Source organism: Trachemys scripta, chromosome 21 (genome assembly GCF_013100865.1).
Source record: "Trachemys scripta elegans isolate TJP31775 chromosome 21, CAS_Tse_1.0, whole genome shotgun sequence".
Taxonomy (NCBI): domain Eukaryota; kingdom Metazoa; phylum Chordata; order Testudines; family Emydidae; genus Trachemys; species Trachemys scripta.
In genome coordinates this window covers 2,681,894-2,698,451 of record NC_048318.1, presented here as the reverse complement: position 1 = coordinate 2,698,451, position 16,558 = coordinate 2,681,894, and the positions used below count along the sequence as shown (strand labels likewise).

The window sequence follows — 16,558 nt, the reverse complement described above, 5'->3', positions numbered from 1 at the left end:
ACTGCTAAGTATTGTTCAGCCATTTAATGTCTTTTTCTTTCCTTTTAGATTTGATTCCTCATTTTATTTCTGAGCCCCTGTCCACTATCCAGAAGCCTGGTGGGCCTGTAAAGCTTCATTGCTCTGCTGAACCCTCCACAGCTCGCATTTCTTGGCTGTTTAACGGACAAAGGTTGGACAGCAGGGTGGAGCAAGTGGAGGTGCAGCTAGGATCTTTGACAATCTTCTCTCTCAGCCCCTCAAATTCTGGTCACTATCAGTGCATTGCCAATTACAGTGCTGGTGCAATTGTGAGCAGGCCTGCTACAGTATCCATAGGCCGTAAGTTATTTTCTACTTTTATTCCTAACTCCATGGCAAAACTTAGTAGCCATCAACTAGTTGTATGAAATGTTGTTTCTTCCATTGTAGTGATGAAAAAAACCTGACACATTTCCGAAAATTTATAGTGCAACTTTTTTGAAAATATTTTGCATTTTTAAAGAAAAGCACTCTAGAACTTTATTGGGAAAACAGTGCTTTTTAAAGCCACTCCATATATATTTAATAGAGTACCAGAGATGCTTCAGAGATGGAGAAAGATAGCCTCTGCCCCAAAGATCTTGTGTATAATTTAAAATGGATGATGTAATAAGATTACAGGGATGTCGCTCTTTGTGTCACTCTAAAACCTAAAATGTCTGCGTCGGTATGAAGCAATGGATGCAGCTACAAGCATGGTTGAGGGCTCTTTTTGTTCAGAATATCACAAGATTGAAGCATCGCTGGGTTTTCTCATCTGTTGTTGTCCAATTTTAAGTTCTCAGCCATTTTGACTCTACAAATTACATCTGTGCGGTGTACAGCTACAGTAAAGCATGCATCTATGCCAGGCGACAAATCCTAGACCACTACATTCATTACCACCCTTACTCTACAGCTAATTTGCATGCAACAATTTCATTGGTTGTATGTGGGAGACTGCATGGATGGGGGATAACTTGCGCCAACTGCTGTCCACTCAAATCCACGCAACCACTCACACAGCAACACAACTGGCATAAACAATAACCCCAAACACACACAACCCCTCATGGCAGCACACAGCCTTCATTCGCTACCTGCACAAATCTCCCAGCCCACCCGGACACAAATCAGCACAACCACCTACACAACACCACAGTCAGCATACACAATAACTTTAAGTGTCACTCTGAAGTCTAGAATTTTGAGAGCTCTTTTTGTATAGAAAATCACCACCCTCAGTCGTCACTGGGATATGTGATCTGTTACCATCTAATTTGTAAGTTGGCAGCCATTTTCGTTTTTTTTTTTTACGCACATTACTTTACGAATTACACCTATACGCCAGCACAAGCTTTCAACTAGTAGTTCAAATTGTAATAAGTGAGGATAGCAAACAAAGTGGGGTGAGACAGATTTTATCGCTAAAACCATGTGATTTCTCAAGTTGGGTATGAGCACATTTTGGTGATCCAGTATGGTTTTTATTTGTATAAAAAATAGGGGAGGTGGTGAAATATGAATGACTCTTGTTTAAGGTATCACTGAGTTTTCAGAAGGAAATGAAATACTTTTTACTGTGGTGAAATACATTACAAAAATTAGATTGAAACGAGGAGAATGTAGTAGTTTGAAGACCATTCCATGCATAGAAGGCAGCATATCCCAATGGCCTATGACTTTTCACATGGCATGAAAAAGGGGGACACATGCTTGTGGGAGGAAATTAATGGGTGGGCTAGTAGTAGTATTACATATTTATATTATGGTAGTCCCAAAGGGATTGGGCCCTGGGCACTGTACAGACAGTGTCTGCCTTTGAAGTTCTTACAGGTTAAACACATACACACATGAGTAGAGGATACAACTTAGAAGCAAAAAATATAGTGAAGAATTGACACTACTTTGTTGGTTTATTGTGCAATGTAATTTGTGGAGGTTTTTAATTGGGCGGGGGCGAGGGAGGTGAGGCAGGGAGGCACAGAAAAGAAGGGGAAGAGGAACAGTAGCATGTAACCATGATCAGCAGACTGGGTTCTGTAGGCATCATGGCAAAGGTGAGTCTTAAGTGGGATCTGAAGGAAGATAAGGTTCATGGCTGTTCAGATTTTATCCAAGTGCTTTCCCCATGTGTGAGGAGCATCATGGGAGGAAGCATGGAGGTGTTTAAAGGAGAAGCTGACTGGGGTGGGCGGTAAAGGCTGGGAATGGTGGAGGTCAATGTGGTGGGTTACTAATCAGCCACCGAGCATGGGGCTAACTTATGAGTGGCCTTGTAGGCAAAGATGAAGCTTGTATTTGCTCCAGAGGTGAAGTGGGAATTAGCTGAGAGACTCCAAGGTGGGGTTGATATGGTCAGAGTGATGTGCCAAGAAGATGACTTTAGCAGCAGCATTCTGAAGAGGTTGAAATTAAAGATGGCATTGTTAGCAGAGCATTGAGGGTGTTGGGAATAATGCTATGGCTAGGTCAGCTAGAGAGGGATAGAGTTATCTAAGGCCTTACTTTCTGGCTAAGAGATCACACCTTGCTTTGCAGGCGTTTCTAATGGGAAGATACCATCTTTCCAGGAAGAGTGTGCTCTCCCTGTCTCCTTTTTCCCAGTAAAGCTTCCAGTTAGCAAACACAAAGGAAGGAACTCTAACAAACTCCCAGTGCCACAAGTCAGTGCCCACAGATGCAGTAGTGTTAGAGAGAGAAAATGCAAAAGAAGGTAACAGAGGTGCCAAAATGATATTGGTTAGGCTAATAACTTATGAAGTGCCTCTCACAATAATGAGGGTACTGTTTGTAACACTTTAAGAACAAAAATGACAGATCCACAATAGTTAGCGTTAAACTGAACTATAGTGGCTAGCCAAATCAGAGCTAGATTGATAGCCAGAATGTTGGAGAAAAATACCCAAAATCCACATGCCCTGAGTGATTTCCTGAAAACAGTCACACTCTTGGCAGGGACATCACTAACTCTCTGGCTCCCTCTTTTCCCTACTCTCAAAAAAGCCCCCATACCCTTCCTAATGCAGCTAATGCCCCATATGTCCTTGGAACCATACAAAAGCTTTTGTCCACACGCTGACCATTTCCTTCCTCCCAAACTCTCTTTGATTTTATTAAATGCAAACCTTCCTAAGTTATGTTCTGAGGATGAATTTTAAAACCACAGCGTTAATGGGAAATAAGTGTTCCATTTCTGAAAGTATTTGAAAACACACGTACAAAACCTGACTGTGTGCTTAGAGGAAAAAGGAAACATGCTCATAGATTGCTTTCTGCAACTATAGTTTTTCATTTCCAGAAGCAAAAATCCTTTTGCCTTTTTTTCCCCTGTCACCCTCAGTAAAGCAGAGAGTCAATATCTTGTGAATCTTCTTTCCGTAAGCTGTGTACCAGATAAGGGATGAACAGATACTCTAACTCACACGAATAGTGGTTCCTTCTATACGTAGCCACAGTGAGACCTAGAAATAATGTTTCTAGTTACAGCTTTTATAATACAAGGATCCCACAAGCTTCTCCTCCGGGCAAAAGAATTTTCTAGTGTAAACTCTCTTGTTGATCTGCCATGTCATTACAAAACCATACGCTCCTGGCTGTACTTCTTGCTTTCGATTTTTCTGCATTGAGGCCTGTGTTGCATAAAGCGCTAACAAAAAGCCCTTTACAATCTCTTTATTTTTAACAATTCACAGCAATATCTGCCTTACACACAGCAACTGCTAGCAGTAAATGCAAGTGACGTTCCCAAATGTGGTTTATGTCAGTTGTGTGAATTCCTTTTGCTGTATTAAATGGAATTCCTTTTCTCAAGTACTTGAACTGATTGGGAAACTAGGAGGGAGGGGAAGACAGAAGAATAATTCATGATTTTTTTTTTTTTTTTTAAATGTCCTTTCCATTTTTTATCAATTTAGTTTGGTCAAAATCATCTGTCTTTGTGTTTAAATTCCTTTTTTCTTGGTTGTTTTTCTTCTCTTCTCTTACGTTCTGTCATCTAATCAATCTTTGCCTTGGTGGTTGATCTGTAAATTGCTTGATAATTAAAAAAGAAATATGAAGTAGAGGGCTCATGGGCCAAGTTCATAAGAAAAAGATTATGTACCGTTGAAGACCGTTTCCTCGGAGTATGATTTGGCTGTCCTGCATCAAAGTTATGTCTGAATTGGGCCTTTGTCAGCCAAGATTTGAGTAACTTCTTCTTAAGGATGCCCCATCTATGGAGCATGTCCAGAATCCCTGTGAGAGGAGAGTTTCTCATAATTGAGAAGACTAAGTGTTTTGGTAAAGTGCTGACCCATAGCGAAACCCCCTCAAGAGACCTGTAAGGGTAATCAGCGTAGACAAACTTTACAGGCTATAAGCTTTGAACATGGAAGGCAGCAGGAAAAGAGCAACTTGCATACTGTACTGCACTACATGAGAGACTTAAGGTATGGCTACATTACAAGCCATACAGCTGCCACTGTAGTGTAGACACTTGCTACAGCAACAGAAGGGATTTTCCCATTACTATAGTAAATCCACACCCTCGAGAGGTGGTAGCTAGGTCAAGAGAAGAATTCTTCTGTCAACCTAGCAGTGCCTACACAGGGACTTAAGTAATCTTAACTAAGTCTCTTAGGCTAGGTCTACACTACCTGCCTGAATCGGCGGGTAGAAATCGACCTCTCAGGGATCGATTTATCGCGTCCCATTGGGACGCGACAATCAATCCCCGAATTGACGCTCTTACTCCACCAGCGGAGGTGGGAGTAAGCGCCGTTGACGGGAAGCCGCAGAGGTTGATTTTGCCGCCGTCCCTACAGTGGGGTAAGTCGGCTGCGATACGTCTAATTCAGCTACGCTATTCGCGTAGCTGAATTTGCGTATCTTAAATCGACCCCCCCCCCTTTAATGTAGACATACCCTTAGGGATGTGAATTTTTCACAGCCCATAAGCAATAGCTAGTTTGACCTACTCTTTAGGTATAGACCAGGCCTAAGACAAACTGTTTCTGGGTTTCTAGCAGCATTAAAAATGAAGTTGGGAGATGCTATAACTTGTAGGTTGAGGTTTTATATTTGACTCATATTGTACAGGCAGTGAATAGCAGATGCTGCATTCCTCACTGATGTATTAATTGTCAGCTTATGTTTCTCCCAGAGTAATTAACTCCTTTTTGTATGCATAGAGCTTACAAAGTACCTGTTATCCGTGTACTATAACTTGCCTCCTGCATTAAGTTCAGAACTAGTAATTGACACACTTAGTTCCTGGGTTGAGAGCCTCTCTGTTCCCTTATTTTTCATGAAGTAGGTCTGTGGAACTTAAGAGGGCTACATTTTCAATTTTTTCCATCCTTCAAGTGAAAACTCTGGTCTCTTCATGCAACAGAAGTTCAGATATCTATATCCTAGTTCTGGTATTGAGAACTACATTGTTAGGGCTGTCGATTAATCGCAGTTAATTCATACGATTAACTAAAAAAAATTAATCGTGATTAATCGCACTGTTAAACAATAGAATACCAACTGAAATTAAATATTTTTGACGCTTTTCTACATTTTCAAATATATTGATTTCAATTACAACAGTGTACAGTGCTCACTTTATATTATTATTGATTACAAATATTTGCATTGTAAAAATGATAAAGAAAAGATAGTATATTTCAATTCACCTCATACAAGTACTGAAGTGCAATCTCTTTATCATGAAAGTGCAATTTACAAATGTAGATTTTGTTGTTGTTGCATAACTGCACTCAAAAAAGAAAACATTTAGAGCCTACAAGTCTACTCAGTCCTACTTCTTGTTCAGCCAATCGCTAAAACAAGCAAGTTTGTTTATATTTACGGGACATAATGCTGCCCACTTCTTATTTACAATGTCATCTGAAAGTGAGAACAGGCATTCGCATGGCACTTTTGTAGCCAGCATTGCAAGGTATTTATGTGCCAGATATGCTAAACATTCGTATGCCCCTTCGTGCTTTGGCCACCATTCCAGAGGACATGCTTCCATGCTGATGACGCTCGTTTAAAAAAAAAAAAAAAAGTGTGTTAATTAAATTTGTGACTGAACTCCTTGGGGGAGAATTGTATGTCTCCTGCTCTGTTTTACCCGCATTCTGCCATATATTTCCTGTTATAGCAATCTTGGATGATGACCCAGCACATGTTGTTTGTTTTAAGAACACTTTCACTGCAGATTTGACAAAATGCAAAGAATATACAAATGTGAGATTTCTATAGATAGCTACAGCACTCGACCCAAGGTTTAAGAATCTGAAGTGCCTTCCAAAATCTGAGAAGGATGAGATGTGGAGCGTGCTTTCAGAAATCTTAAAAGAGCAACACTCCGATGTGGAAACTACAGAACCGAACCACCAAAAAAGAAAATCAACCTTCTGCTGGTGGCGTCTGACTCAGATGATGAAAATTAATATGCGTTGGTCTGCACTGCTTTGGATCATTATCGAGCAGAACCCGTCATCAGCATGGATGCATGCCCTCTGGAATGGGGCTTGAAGCATGAAGGGACATATGAATCTTTAGTGCATCTGGCACATAAATATCTTGTGACACCGGCTACGACAGTGCCTGTTCTCACTTTCAGGTGACATTGTAAATGAGACGCAGGCAGCATTATCTCCTGCGATTGTAAACAGACTTGTTTGTCTGAGTGATTGGCTGAACAAGCAGTAGGACTGAATGGGCTTGTAGGCTCTAAAGTTTTACATTGTTTTGTTTTTGAGTGCAGTAATTTTTTTGTATATAATTCTACACTGGTAAGTTCAACTTTCAGGATAAAGAGATTGCGCTACATCAGCGGTTCTGAAACTTCATTGTACTGTAACTCCCTTCTGACAACAAAAATAACTACATGACCCCGAGGGGGAGGGGGACCGAAGACTGAGGCTGCCCGAGTTCTGTCACCCTGGGTGGGGGGGCCAAACCTGAAGCCCCAGGGCTTCTGCCTTGGGGGTGGGGGGGGGCGGATATGTAACATTAGCCCTGGGCAGTGGTGCTTGGGCTTCAGACTTGCTGGGGCCCAGGACCAAGACCAGCCTTGGGGACCCCATTAAAATGGGGTCATGACCCACTTTGGGTCCCGACCCACAGTTTGAGAACCCCTGCACTACATTATTTGTATGAGGTGAATTGAAAAATACTTTCTTTTGTTTTTAACTGTGCAAATATTTGCAATAAAAAATAATATAGAGTGAGCACTGTACATGTATTCTGTGTGGTAACTGAAATCAATATATTTGAAAATGTAAAAAACATCCAAAATATTTAAATAAATGGTATTCTATTATTCTTTAACAGTGTGATTAATCGCACTTAATTTTTTTAATCGCACAATTAATCGGGATTAATTTTTTTAATTGCTTGACAGCCCTACTTAAAATGCCACACTTCTTTACAGAGGAATTCAGAGAAGCTGTCAAAAACAATATTCATTTGGATCAAAACCTGCTGTATTTGTAATCCGTAATTACTCTTTAACCCCACCTCCTCCAAAATCTACAATCCCACTTACCTTTGTACGCTGTCTTCCAGATCTTGATGATTTTGATACTTCAGTGAAACACATAGTTACAGCAGAAGAAGGAAGTGCTGCCTTCATTGGCTGTAAGGTACCAGAAAGTAACCCTAAAGCACAAGTTCGCTTTCGAGTACGGGGAAAATGGCTGGAACAATCAACAGGTGAGAAATTTTGTGACACTAATATAAATAACCTGCCGCAAAAATACTGATTGAAATCAGAACTGAGTGATATCCTAAAAAGTTGAAAACTCATTATGCAATTCATTTTAGATGCATCTATCTTAGTAAAGACATCCATTACAGGAATGAATTTTTGTCGGCAGAGTTCTTAGTTCACAGCTATGCACTTAATAGAACAGGGTGTTAGATAAATTGACTAAAGAAATTTTTTAAACAGTTTCTTTGAAACTAATTTTAAACCAGCCTTTTTCCCTTCCTCAGATAACTACCTAATTCTTCCATCTGGAAATCTGCAGATTTTGAATGTCTCTTTAGAGGATAAAGGCTCCTATAAATGTGCAGCATACAACCCAGTCACTCATGATCTCAAATTAGAACCCACTGGACATAAGCTCATAGTCAGCCGTGAGTATTTAGTATATCTACGAGGGTGGCTTTAAAGGATAAAAGCTTCAAACTAAATTGATCCACCTTAAATTAGTATTTTTAATAAACTCTGCTAGATCTTAATGTCTCGCTATTCTGATGGGTGAAACTCTGGTCCTCTACTGTATGTAATCTAGCTAGCAAATGTCTGCAGAATACTTTTCATCTGCTGTAACCGACTACGATTTTGTGACTTTAGGAAAAAAATCAACCTAAAAAGATTCCTAGCATGAATATCTAGTAGTCTAAAAAATTCTGGGTCTGCAAAGTCTTTCCTGTCTGCATGTGTTTTTTAATATATTCCATCAGTATGGTATATGGTAACTCCATTGTATAGAAATAGTCGCCTATTTCATGCTCTTGTCTAACATGAGTTATCAAGTCCGTGATCTGTGGTAAAATGCTCACGTTCTGTTCTTTTTGCAAAAGGAGTAATTTATTGCTACTTATGGTTCGTTCTCTTATTCGCATAAATGGGAGTGATGGGAACATTGATGGAGGGGTAATGAACTCCTGCAAGAGTAAAACGCAGAGTTGATAGTAGCGGCATGGTGGGTGTGCACTGCTGTGTGGGAGATGTAGGCTCAAATGCCAAAAAGACTTTGCATTTAGCTGCTGGAAGGGGAATACCCCATGTCCAATAACCACCACTCCAATTGATTTTGAGGGGGTGCCAATTCAAGAGAGCTCCATCATGCTGTACTCAGCCATAAGGAAAATTTGTCCGCAATGTAAGTAACACACAGAACCTCAGGGCTTTGATAGAAAGGAGAGGGAGCCGCTAGAGGAAAAAGTATTTAATAATCCAATTTAAAAATTGGATCGTTAAGGAGTTTTATCTTTTATGTATCCCTTTACTCTACTTCCAGGCACTTCTGCAGAAGGTTTTCGCATTCTTCACCCCACCGTTTCTCTGGCTTTGGCGGTACCTCAGCACAGTCCCCTAACTCTAGAGTGTGTTGTCAGTGGGTTGCCTGCATCTCATGTCCACTGGTTTAAGGATGGTCAGGATGCACTGACTGGAAGCAGGTGGAGACTACTGCACTCCCATCTTGTGACGGACAGGCTTGATACATTGGATGCTGGAAACTACTCCTGTGTGGTGGCAAATCAGTCTGGAGTAGTGAAATATATAAATTACACAGTAACTATTCTTGGTAAGAAATAGAGGAAGGAACTGAATTTTTATTTATTTATTTATTTATTTATTTTGCAAGTTTTATGTTGAAGACCATTGCTGTTTTTGTTGTATAGTAGCTCTTGACTCTAAGTTCCCTCATGCTCTTTCAACCTAGACAAGGGCTGTTGTACTTTTACATCATCAAAGAGTTAAGATATGTACTTAATTATTATATCATGATCTCTTCCTGCTTGTATCCCTTATGACTCATTATCCTCTCTCTAAATCCTCTGTCCTCCTTCATTGTGTTAATCTATTTTGGATTGTAAACTCCTCAGGACAAAACTAGTAATCTTGTTTGTCTGCAAAAATGCCATACACACCTCCTAGTACTGGATGAATCACGTGCCACAATAGGATGCTTCTCCTTTCCTCGTTCATGGTCGTAACTAAACAAAAAGTTAGCTGGAAGGGGTGAGCATATTAAAATGTTCCTCCCTCCGCCCCCCAATCAGTATGTAGCTGGCTTCTGCTGTGCCCCTGTATTTCATTGCATTCCACTTTTCTTTTGTAGCAATTCTTTCTGGGCACTGCATAACTTAAGATAGATTCAATTGTGCAGCATCCTTAAATCATATTGAAGGAATCACCCTTTCATCTTTTTCATCCCCAACATTCTTACTATTACCTAAAATAGAAAGTAGCTAAAGATGATTCTAACACTCATCTCCTGAAAATTAGGAGTATTTGTGGCACCTTAGAGACTCCCACTTCATCGGATGCATAGACTGGAACATATAGTAAGGAGATCTATGTACATATACAGAGAACATGAAAAGGTGGGAGTTGCCCTACCAACTCTGAGAGGCTAATTAATTACGAGAAAAAACTTTTGTAGTGATAATCAAGATAGTCCATTTCAGACAGTTTGACAAGAAGGTGTGAGGATACTTAACATGGGGAAATAGGTTCAATGTGTGTAATGGCTCAGCCATTCCCAGTCTCTATTCAAGCCTAAATTGATGGTATCTAGTTTGCATATTAATTCAAGTTCAGCAGTTTCTCGTTGGAGTCTGGTTTTGAAGCTTTTCTGTTGCAAAATTGCCACCTTTAAGTCTGTTACTGAGTGACCAGAGAGGTTGAAGTGTTCTCCTACTGGTTTTTGAATGTTATGATTCCTGATGTCAGATTTGTGTCCATTTATTCTTTTGCGTAGAGACTGTCCGGTTTGGCCAGTGTACATGGCAGAGGGGCATTGCTGGCACATGATGGCATATATCACATTGGTAGATGTGCAAGTGAACAAGCCCCTGATGATGTGGCTTATGTGATTAGGTCCTATGATGATGTCACTTGAATAGATATGTGGACAGAGTTGGCATCGGGCTTTGTTGCAAGGACACGCTTTTCTATACCTCTTGAGTGAAATAGAATTCTAGCAAAAAGCTACAGTCTGGGTTTGTGTGGTTAATGAACAGTGTACCTCTGGCTGCAAGTCTTCTGGCTGTTTGTCATAGACATTAATCTGTAAATAAATATGAACGTTTCTGTTTCTTCATGCTAGTTCTGTGTGGGATTTTCAAAACCACACAGTGATTGCCTGTCTGCTCGCATTTATGTCAATGGGGGCTTTACCCCTGATCAGTGGTAAATATGTTAGGGCTTAGATATGTGTATATTCTGGCCAAACAGTCTGAATGATTTAAAAAAAAAAACACTTTTGTTTCATAAAGTAGAGATGCTGAGACGGAAAATAGTTTTGTCAGAAAAAGTTTTCCATTAAAGGAATCCTTTACTTTTGTAGTGTAAGCATGACTTTTCTGCACTGAAGGAAAAAACCATTAAAATAAGGAGTGTTGAGCCAAATGCCTTAGAAGCAAGTATTCATCTTTCATTGAGCTTAAGACATGACTAAAATTGGCCTCCATATGTGTGATAAGTTTGCACGATTTCATATTGTTAAATGTGTGGTCTAGTAATTAGTTGCTGCGTGATTCCTGAAAGAGCAGCCTGCAGGGTTTCATATTCTATTTGTTTGTTTTATAGAATCTGCCTCAATTTCTAAAGGACTGCAGGATCAAACAGTGGCTGTGGGTGCAACTATACATTTCACATGTGACATTCATGGAAACCCTGCTCCTAATCTTACCTGGTTCCATAATGCAGCTCCCATCCATCTCTCTCCACGACATCTGGTCACAGGAAACAGGTTGAGAATCAGTGGCATCACCAAGGAGGATTCTGGGTTGTACCAGTGTGTGGCAAACAATGGGATTGGCTTTATGCAATCCACTGGGAGACTTCAAGTCCAGACAGGTATAGGAACATTTTTAACTATCCAAGAACTTAAACTAAAACCTTTGCTTTTTCTGATACATATTAGTTTTATTTCCAAAAGATTTGGTTTATGTATCGACTGCGTCCATTTCTGACCACAATAAGCAGCAAATTGTACGATTTATCCATCATTACTTGATGTATTTCATGGAGGAGTGCGAGATATAACCCAGCTCCTTTATTTCAAGGATCCAGAATTTAAAAGAAGGGGAAAAAAAAAAATCTTGCCTCAGATATAGTTTTGTATGTTTCTCTCCTAGACAGTGTTGGCTTTTATGAAATTTAGTCATGTTTTGATAGGAGGAATATTTGGAGAGCTGGAAGTATTTGGTGGCTCAGTTGTATTGATTCTCAAACTTTTAAACCTAAATTTCAGGGTTAAATCCAAGTGTAACTAAACCTATTCTGAGTCTGATCATTGATTCCATTGTCCTAAATCATCTGAGTTGAATGGTTTCAGATTCTATTGGAATTTGTCTAACTGACGAATTCCTTACTTAAGGTTTGAGATTTTTGTTCTTGTACACCCCAAGTGCAGATTGAAGGTTAATATTGCATCTGCCTTCTCCTAACAAAAGTTTCAATCGTGTTAACGGTTTTCAGTCCCTTGTTCAGTAAGGCAGTGAATTGGGGAATTACTAGCAACCAGAAAACTAAAGAACTGTATAAATGACACATTTGAATGTGTTCATTTTTGTACCATATTAATAGCTCATCTGTGCCTTAGACAATAGATTCCATAGTACAGTGAATTAATTTTATGTATGAATTGTGTTTTTTTTTTTTTTTTTTTTTTTTTTTTAAAACAGGCAAAGGTTACAAGCCAGTTATAGTTTCTTCACCAGCCAGTGCCAATGTGGTAGATGGTGGTGATGTTACATTGTCATGCAACGCCACTGGACTACCTATTCCTGTAATCCGTTGGTACAACAGCCGTGGACTTATTACCAGCCACCCTTCTCAGGTCCTACATTCAAAACCACGAAAATCTCCACAAGCAAGAAGAGGCAGCATGATTTTAGAACCCATCTACTTCACCATGTCTCGAGCTGGATCAAGCTCCCTATACATTCAGGCAGTTACTCCAGAGCATGCTGGGAAATACTCTTGTGAAGCAACAAATAAACATGGCTCAGCACTGTCAGAAGCATTTCTTACAGTTGGTAAGCTAACATCGGTGTTGCCATGAGCCTTTTTTATGTTTCTTTTCTTTTATGTATATTTTCAGTAATCTAGCATGTGCCTTATGGGGTGAAACATCTTTTTAGTGTCAAAAGGGTCAGTTTATCAAAATCTGAATTAGAAATTAAGTGGCTATTTCATGACATATTGAAATGAGTTGGCCAGGTTCCTAGCGAGCAGATATTCACCTCGTAGTTTTTGCCCATCTCACCTGAGGCTAAAGCTTGTACCAGTGTGGCTCTGAAACCTGTCAGTATTGTGGCACGTCTTTGGGAAGGGAGATGGCCATGTGGGGAAGCCCCATTTTGGAATTGGAGGATTTAGTTCTCCAGTCTGCTCCAATGAGGGACTTTTGGCAAGCACTAAATTCACTTTTAAAATCTCTACAGGCTTTTTTTTTTTAAGTATGTTTAGAATCACTTGCTAAAGTGTTGTGTGGTTGCAGCCCAGGATTCAGCCATAAAGACTATGCTTGAAGAATGCTTCCAAAGTCACTAAGGAATTGGTGCACAGCAAAAACAGTGTTTGCAGAGTCAAGTAAAGCGGGGGGAGGGATAGCTCAGTGGTTTGAGCATTGGCCTGCTAAACCCAGGGTTGTGAGTTCAATCCTTGAGGGGGCCATTTAGGGACCTGGGACAAAAATCTGTCTGGGGATTGGTCCTGCTTTGAGCAGGGGGTTGGACTAGATGACCTCCTGAGGTCCCTTCCAATCCTGATATTCTATGAATCTTCCAACTGTTCTCAGTAGTATGCACACACAAACACCACCACCATGACTTTAACTGTGGGTAGATAGAAATGTAAAAATAAATAGACAATATAAAAGGCTTGCTCTTGCAAAGAAAATACTGAGTGTTCACTGTTCTCAGAGGTCGCTACTAGAAAGAGATTGTTCTTAAACCGAAGGCACAATATAAAAAGAAATCTTGATTTTTATTATAATTTTATGTTATGTCCAAGATCACAAAAGTATTAAAATACTTTTAAAATGTTACCCTAACAAAAACAAGGGCAAAATTTTTTAAAAGCACCCAAATGATTTAGGCTTATGTTCATTTTCAAAAAATCAATGGGGTTTCGCCTTCTAAGTGCCTTTTTAAAATGGGACTGAAGAGCCTAAATCCTGTAGGTGGTTTTGAAAAATTTACCCTTAGTCTTGCTGTACAATCGTCAAAACACATCCTAGGGAAAACAGAAAACCTCATTAAAATGTGCTGAGCCAGAAAGCAAGTTAAACTCTATACCTAATAATATTTTTTTCCAAAAAATCAAGATAGAAAATATATTGAATGCATAATTCACATAAAACAACATTAATTTTATTTTTTAATTGCCTAATTTTTAAATATTCTGGCGTCTGGTACAACACTGGTAAATATGTCCTGAAATATATTTAAATCCTTTTTTTAAAGTTATTTTTCTACTTCCACCTTGATGTGTAGAAGATTCTTTTTAGCAAGGGAGAAACTGACTATACGGGGGATTATATAAAAATTAACTACACTCAAAATGCTATCAAATATATACCATAAACTGAGACTTTTTTTCCCTAAATTTTTCCATTTAGACTTTAGTAGATATTTTTCCTTGAAATAAATGTATACATCTGAAATAGGGTAAAAAAAAAAATTGCTGAGAAAATGATCTATCAATGTAGTTTTAATATTAAAAACTCACATTAGCTTCATTAATGGACCTCATAAAACCAAAATCACACACAATTCTCAGAACTCAACCTGAATTGAAATAAAAATCCTGGTGCCATATCGAGTTCTACAAGTTAAATATCAAATTTGTTGCACTGACTTCTGATTGGTGTTCAAGTGACAGTAAAGACACTGGGTTTGATCTGTAAACCTTTAAATGGGTTTGGAAGCTGGCTACCTGAGGGCCATCACGATTCAGAGGACTATTAACTTAAATGCCTAAAGATATTTATATGCCATACGACTTTAATAAAGCAGTTCTAATAGCAGAAGTATCAAACCGATGTTGTTCTGCAGTCAGTTGAGTCTACAATAGGTTCAAGTGAACATGTTGGGTAAAGTTTTCAGAAGCACCTGAGTGATTTTAGGAACCTAACTCCGTGGCACTTAAGACACTAAGTCATTTAGATGGTTTGGAAAATGTTACCTGTCTTGAGTAGTAACTCCCGTCTTGCAGTGCTGGTTGTAGGAGGCTGGGTATGTTATAGAACACAGACCACAAATCTCCCTGCTAACTTCCATTAAACACTAGCTTATTTGTGGGATTGCTAAGGAATTTTTTCAAAGGGTGCAGTGACTAGGAAGCTGAGGACGAATAGTTAATCTGACTAGAGAGGTAGTGGAAGTACCCCACATTACATACTGAAATAGAGGATACAGAAACCTTGACAAATTCTCTGGTGTAGGCACATAAATCTGAACAGCCTTAATAAACATTACTGTTCTGTGGTGTCTGTCCATAAGTTAAATACAAATTGTTTGCCAATAGTTAACTACTAGCCTTCAGGACTAGTGAAAGCAATAATGCCAGTAGGTCTACCCACTCCAACCTAAACCACAGCTAATTCCCCACATACTGCTGTCCAATTCCCTGCTCCAGCAGTCACCAAGTCATATTGCATCTGAAGAAGTGGGTTTTTTACCCACGAAAGCTTATGCCCAAATAAATCTGTTAGTCTTTAAGGTGCCACCGGACTTCTTGTTGTTTAAGTCATATTGTGTACATCCAGAAATCCTTGCTAACCCATCACAGGAAAGTACATGTTCCAACTCGTCAGACGAAGAAAACGTTGGGTTTTGATACTAATATGCAGCATGCAGCACTTTCTTACTGGTTAATTTAGTGTACTACAGGGGTCCTCAACGCGGTGCCGCAGGTGCCATGGCGCCCGCCGGGGCGTCTAAGTGTGCCCGCGTACTGGCCGGCAGACAAGCATCTGCCAAAATGCCACCAAGAAGCAGCGTCATCCGAAGGCAGTGCCACTGAAATGCCGTTGATTTTTGGCGGCATTTCGGCAGCGATGCCTCTGGATGACGCTGCTTCTTGGCGGCATTTCGGCGGCGACGCCTATTTGACGTTGCCGCTTGTCGGCGGCATTTCGACGGATGCTCGTCCACCGCCACTGTCCTCCGTGGCTCATCGTCTGGTGCCCACTAGACGAAAAAGATTGGGGACCACTGGTATAGTAGATACACTTTAAGGGTGAGAATATTGTCAGGCATTTCTTCTGTTGTCTTGAACAAGCTGATGTTTGGCCTTGAAGACTTCCTCTTTGTGTTGCTTTTGACTCCCATCCCCAAACTCTGCAGCATTCCTAAATAAACCAGTGCTTGCTGAGAACATGGGCTTCAGTTTTAAAAAAAACCAACCCTTTCCCTTCCCCTTCCGTTTCCAAGAAATGGCCAAAAATAGCAGCCACGCTTGTTGGTATTTTAATGGAGGTTTGATGCAATCTGAGGTGGCCAGGCCAACACCGCTTACGCTTTACATTACCAAGGATTTTCTGTTTATTTTGTAAACGAAGTTCCCCTTATTCCCCTCCACTTTCTGGACCCCAACACATAACAGAAACCTACACAGATCTATGAAAGAACGGGCAGGACTAAGAACATCTGGCAGTCTAGCATTTCAGTGTGCAACCTCAGTAGCTGCGTCATTTCCCTCAGTATTCTCACTTTAAATATTGAAGTTTGTTGCCTGTCTTGATGCTAACCTCAGATGTCCAACCTGCCAGCCCATTGCTGCCTGGAATGTTGACAAGCTGTGTATCAATTCCAGGATTCCCTAAGA

At 40.0% G+C, this 16,558-nt stretch overlaps 1 protein-coding gene across 5 annotated transcripts in view; it reads left to right on the top strand.

Annotated features, from left to right (window-relative positions):
• Positions 1–16,558, top strand: part of CDON (cell adhesion associated, oncogene regulated) — a 93,913-nt gene that overhangs the window by 37,930 nt on the left and 39,425 nt on the right. For all 5 annotated transcript variants that reach the window (XM_034754487.1, XM_034754492.1, XM_034754488.1 and 2 more), the window contains exons 3-8: positions 49–321; positions 7,549–7,695; positions 7,978–8,121; positions 9,012–9,299; positions 11,309–11,578; positions 12,409–12,762. In XM_034754487.1, the coding sequence (XP_034610378.1) occupies positions 49–321; positions 7,549–7,695; positions 7,978–8,121; positions 9,012–9,299; positions 11,309–11,578; positions 12,409–12,762 (1,476 nt within the window). The remainder of the gene's footprint in view (positions 1–48; positions 322–7,548; positions 7,696–7,977; positions 8,122–9,011; positions 9,300–11,308; positions 11,579–12,408; positions 12,763–16,558) is intronic.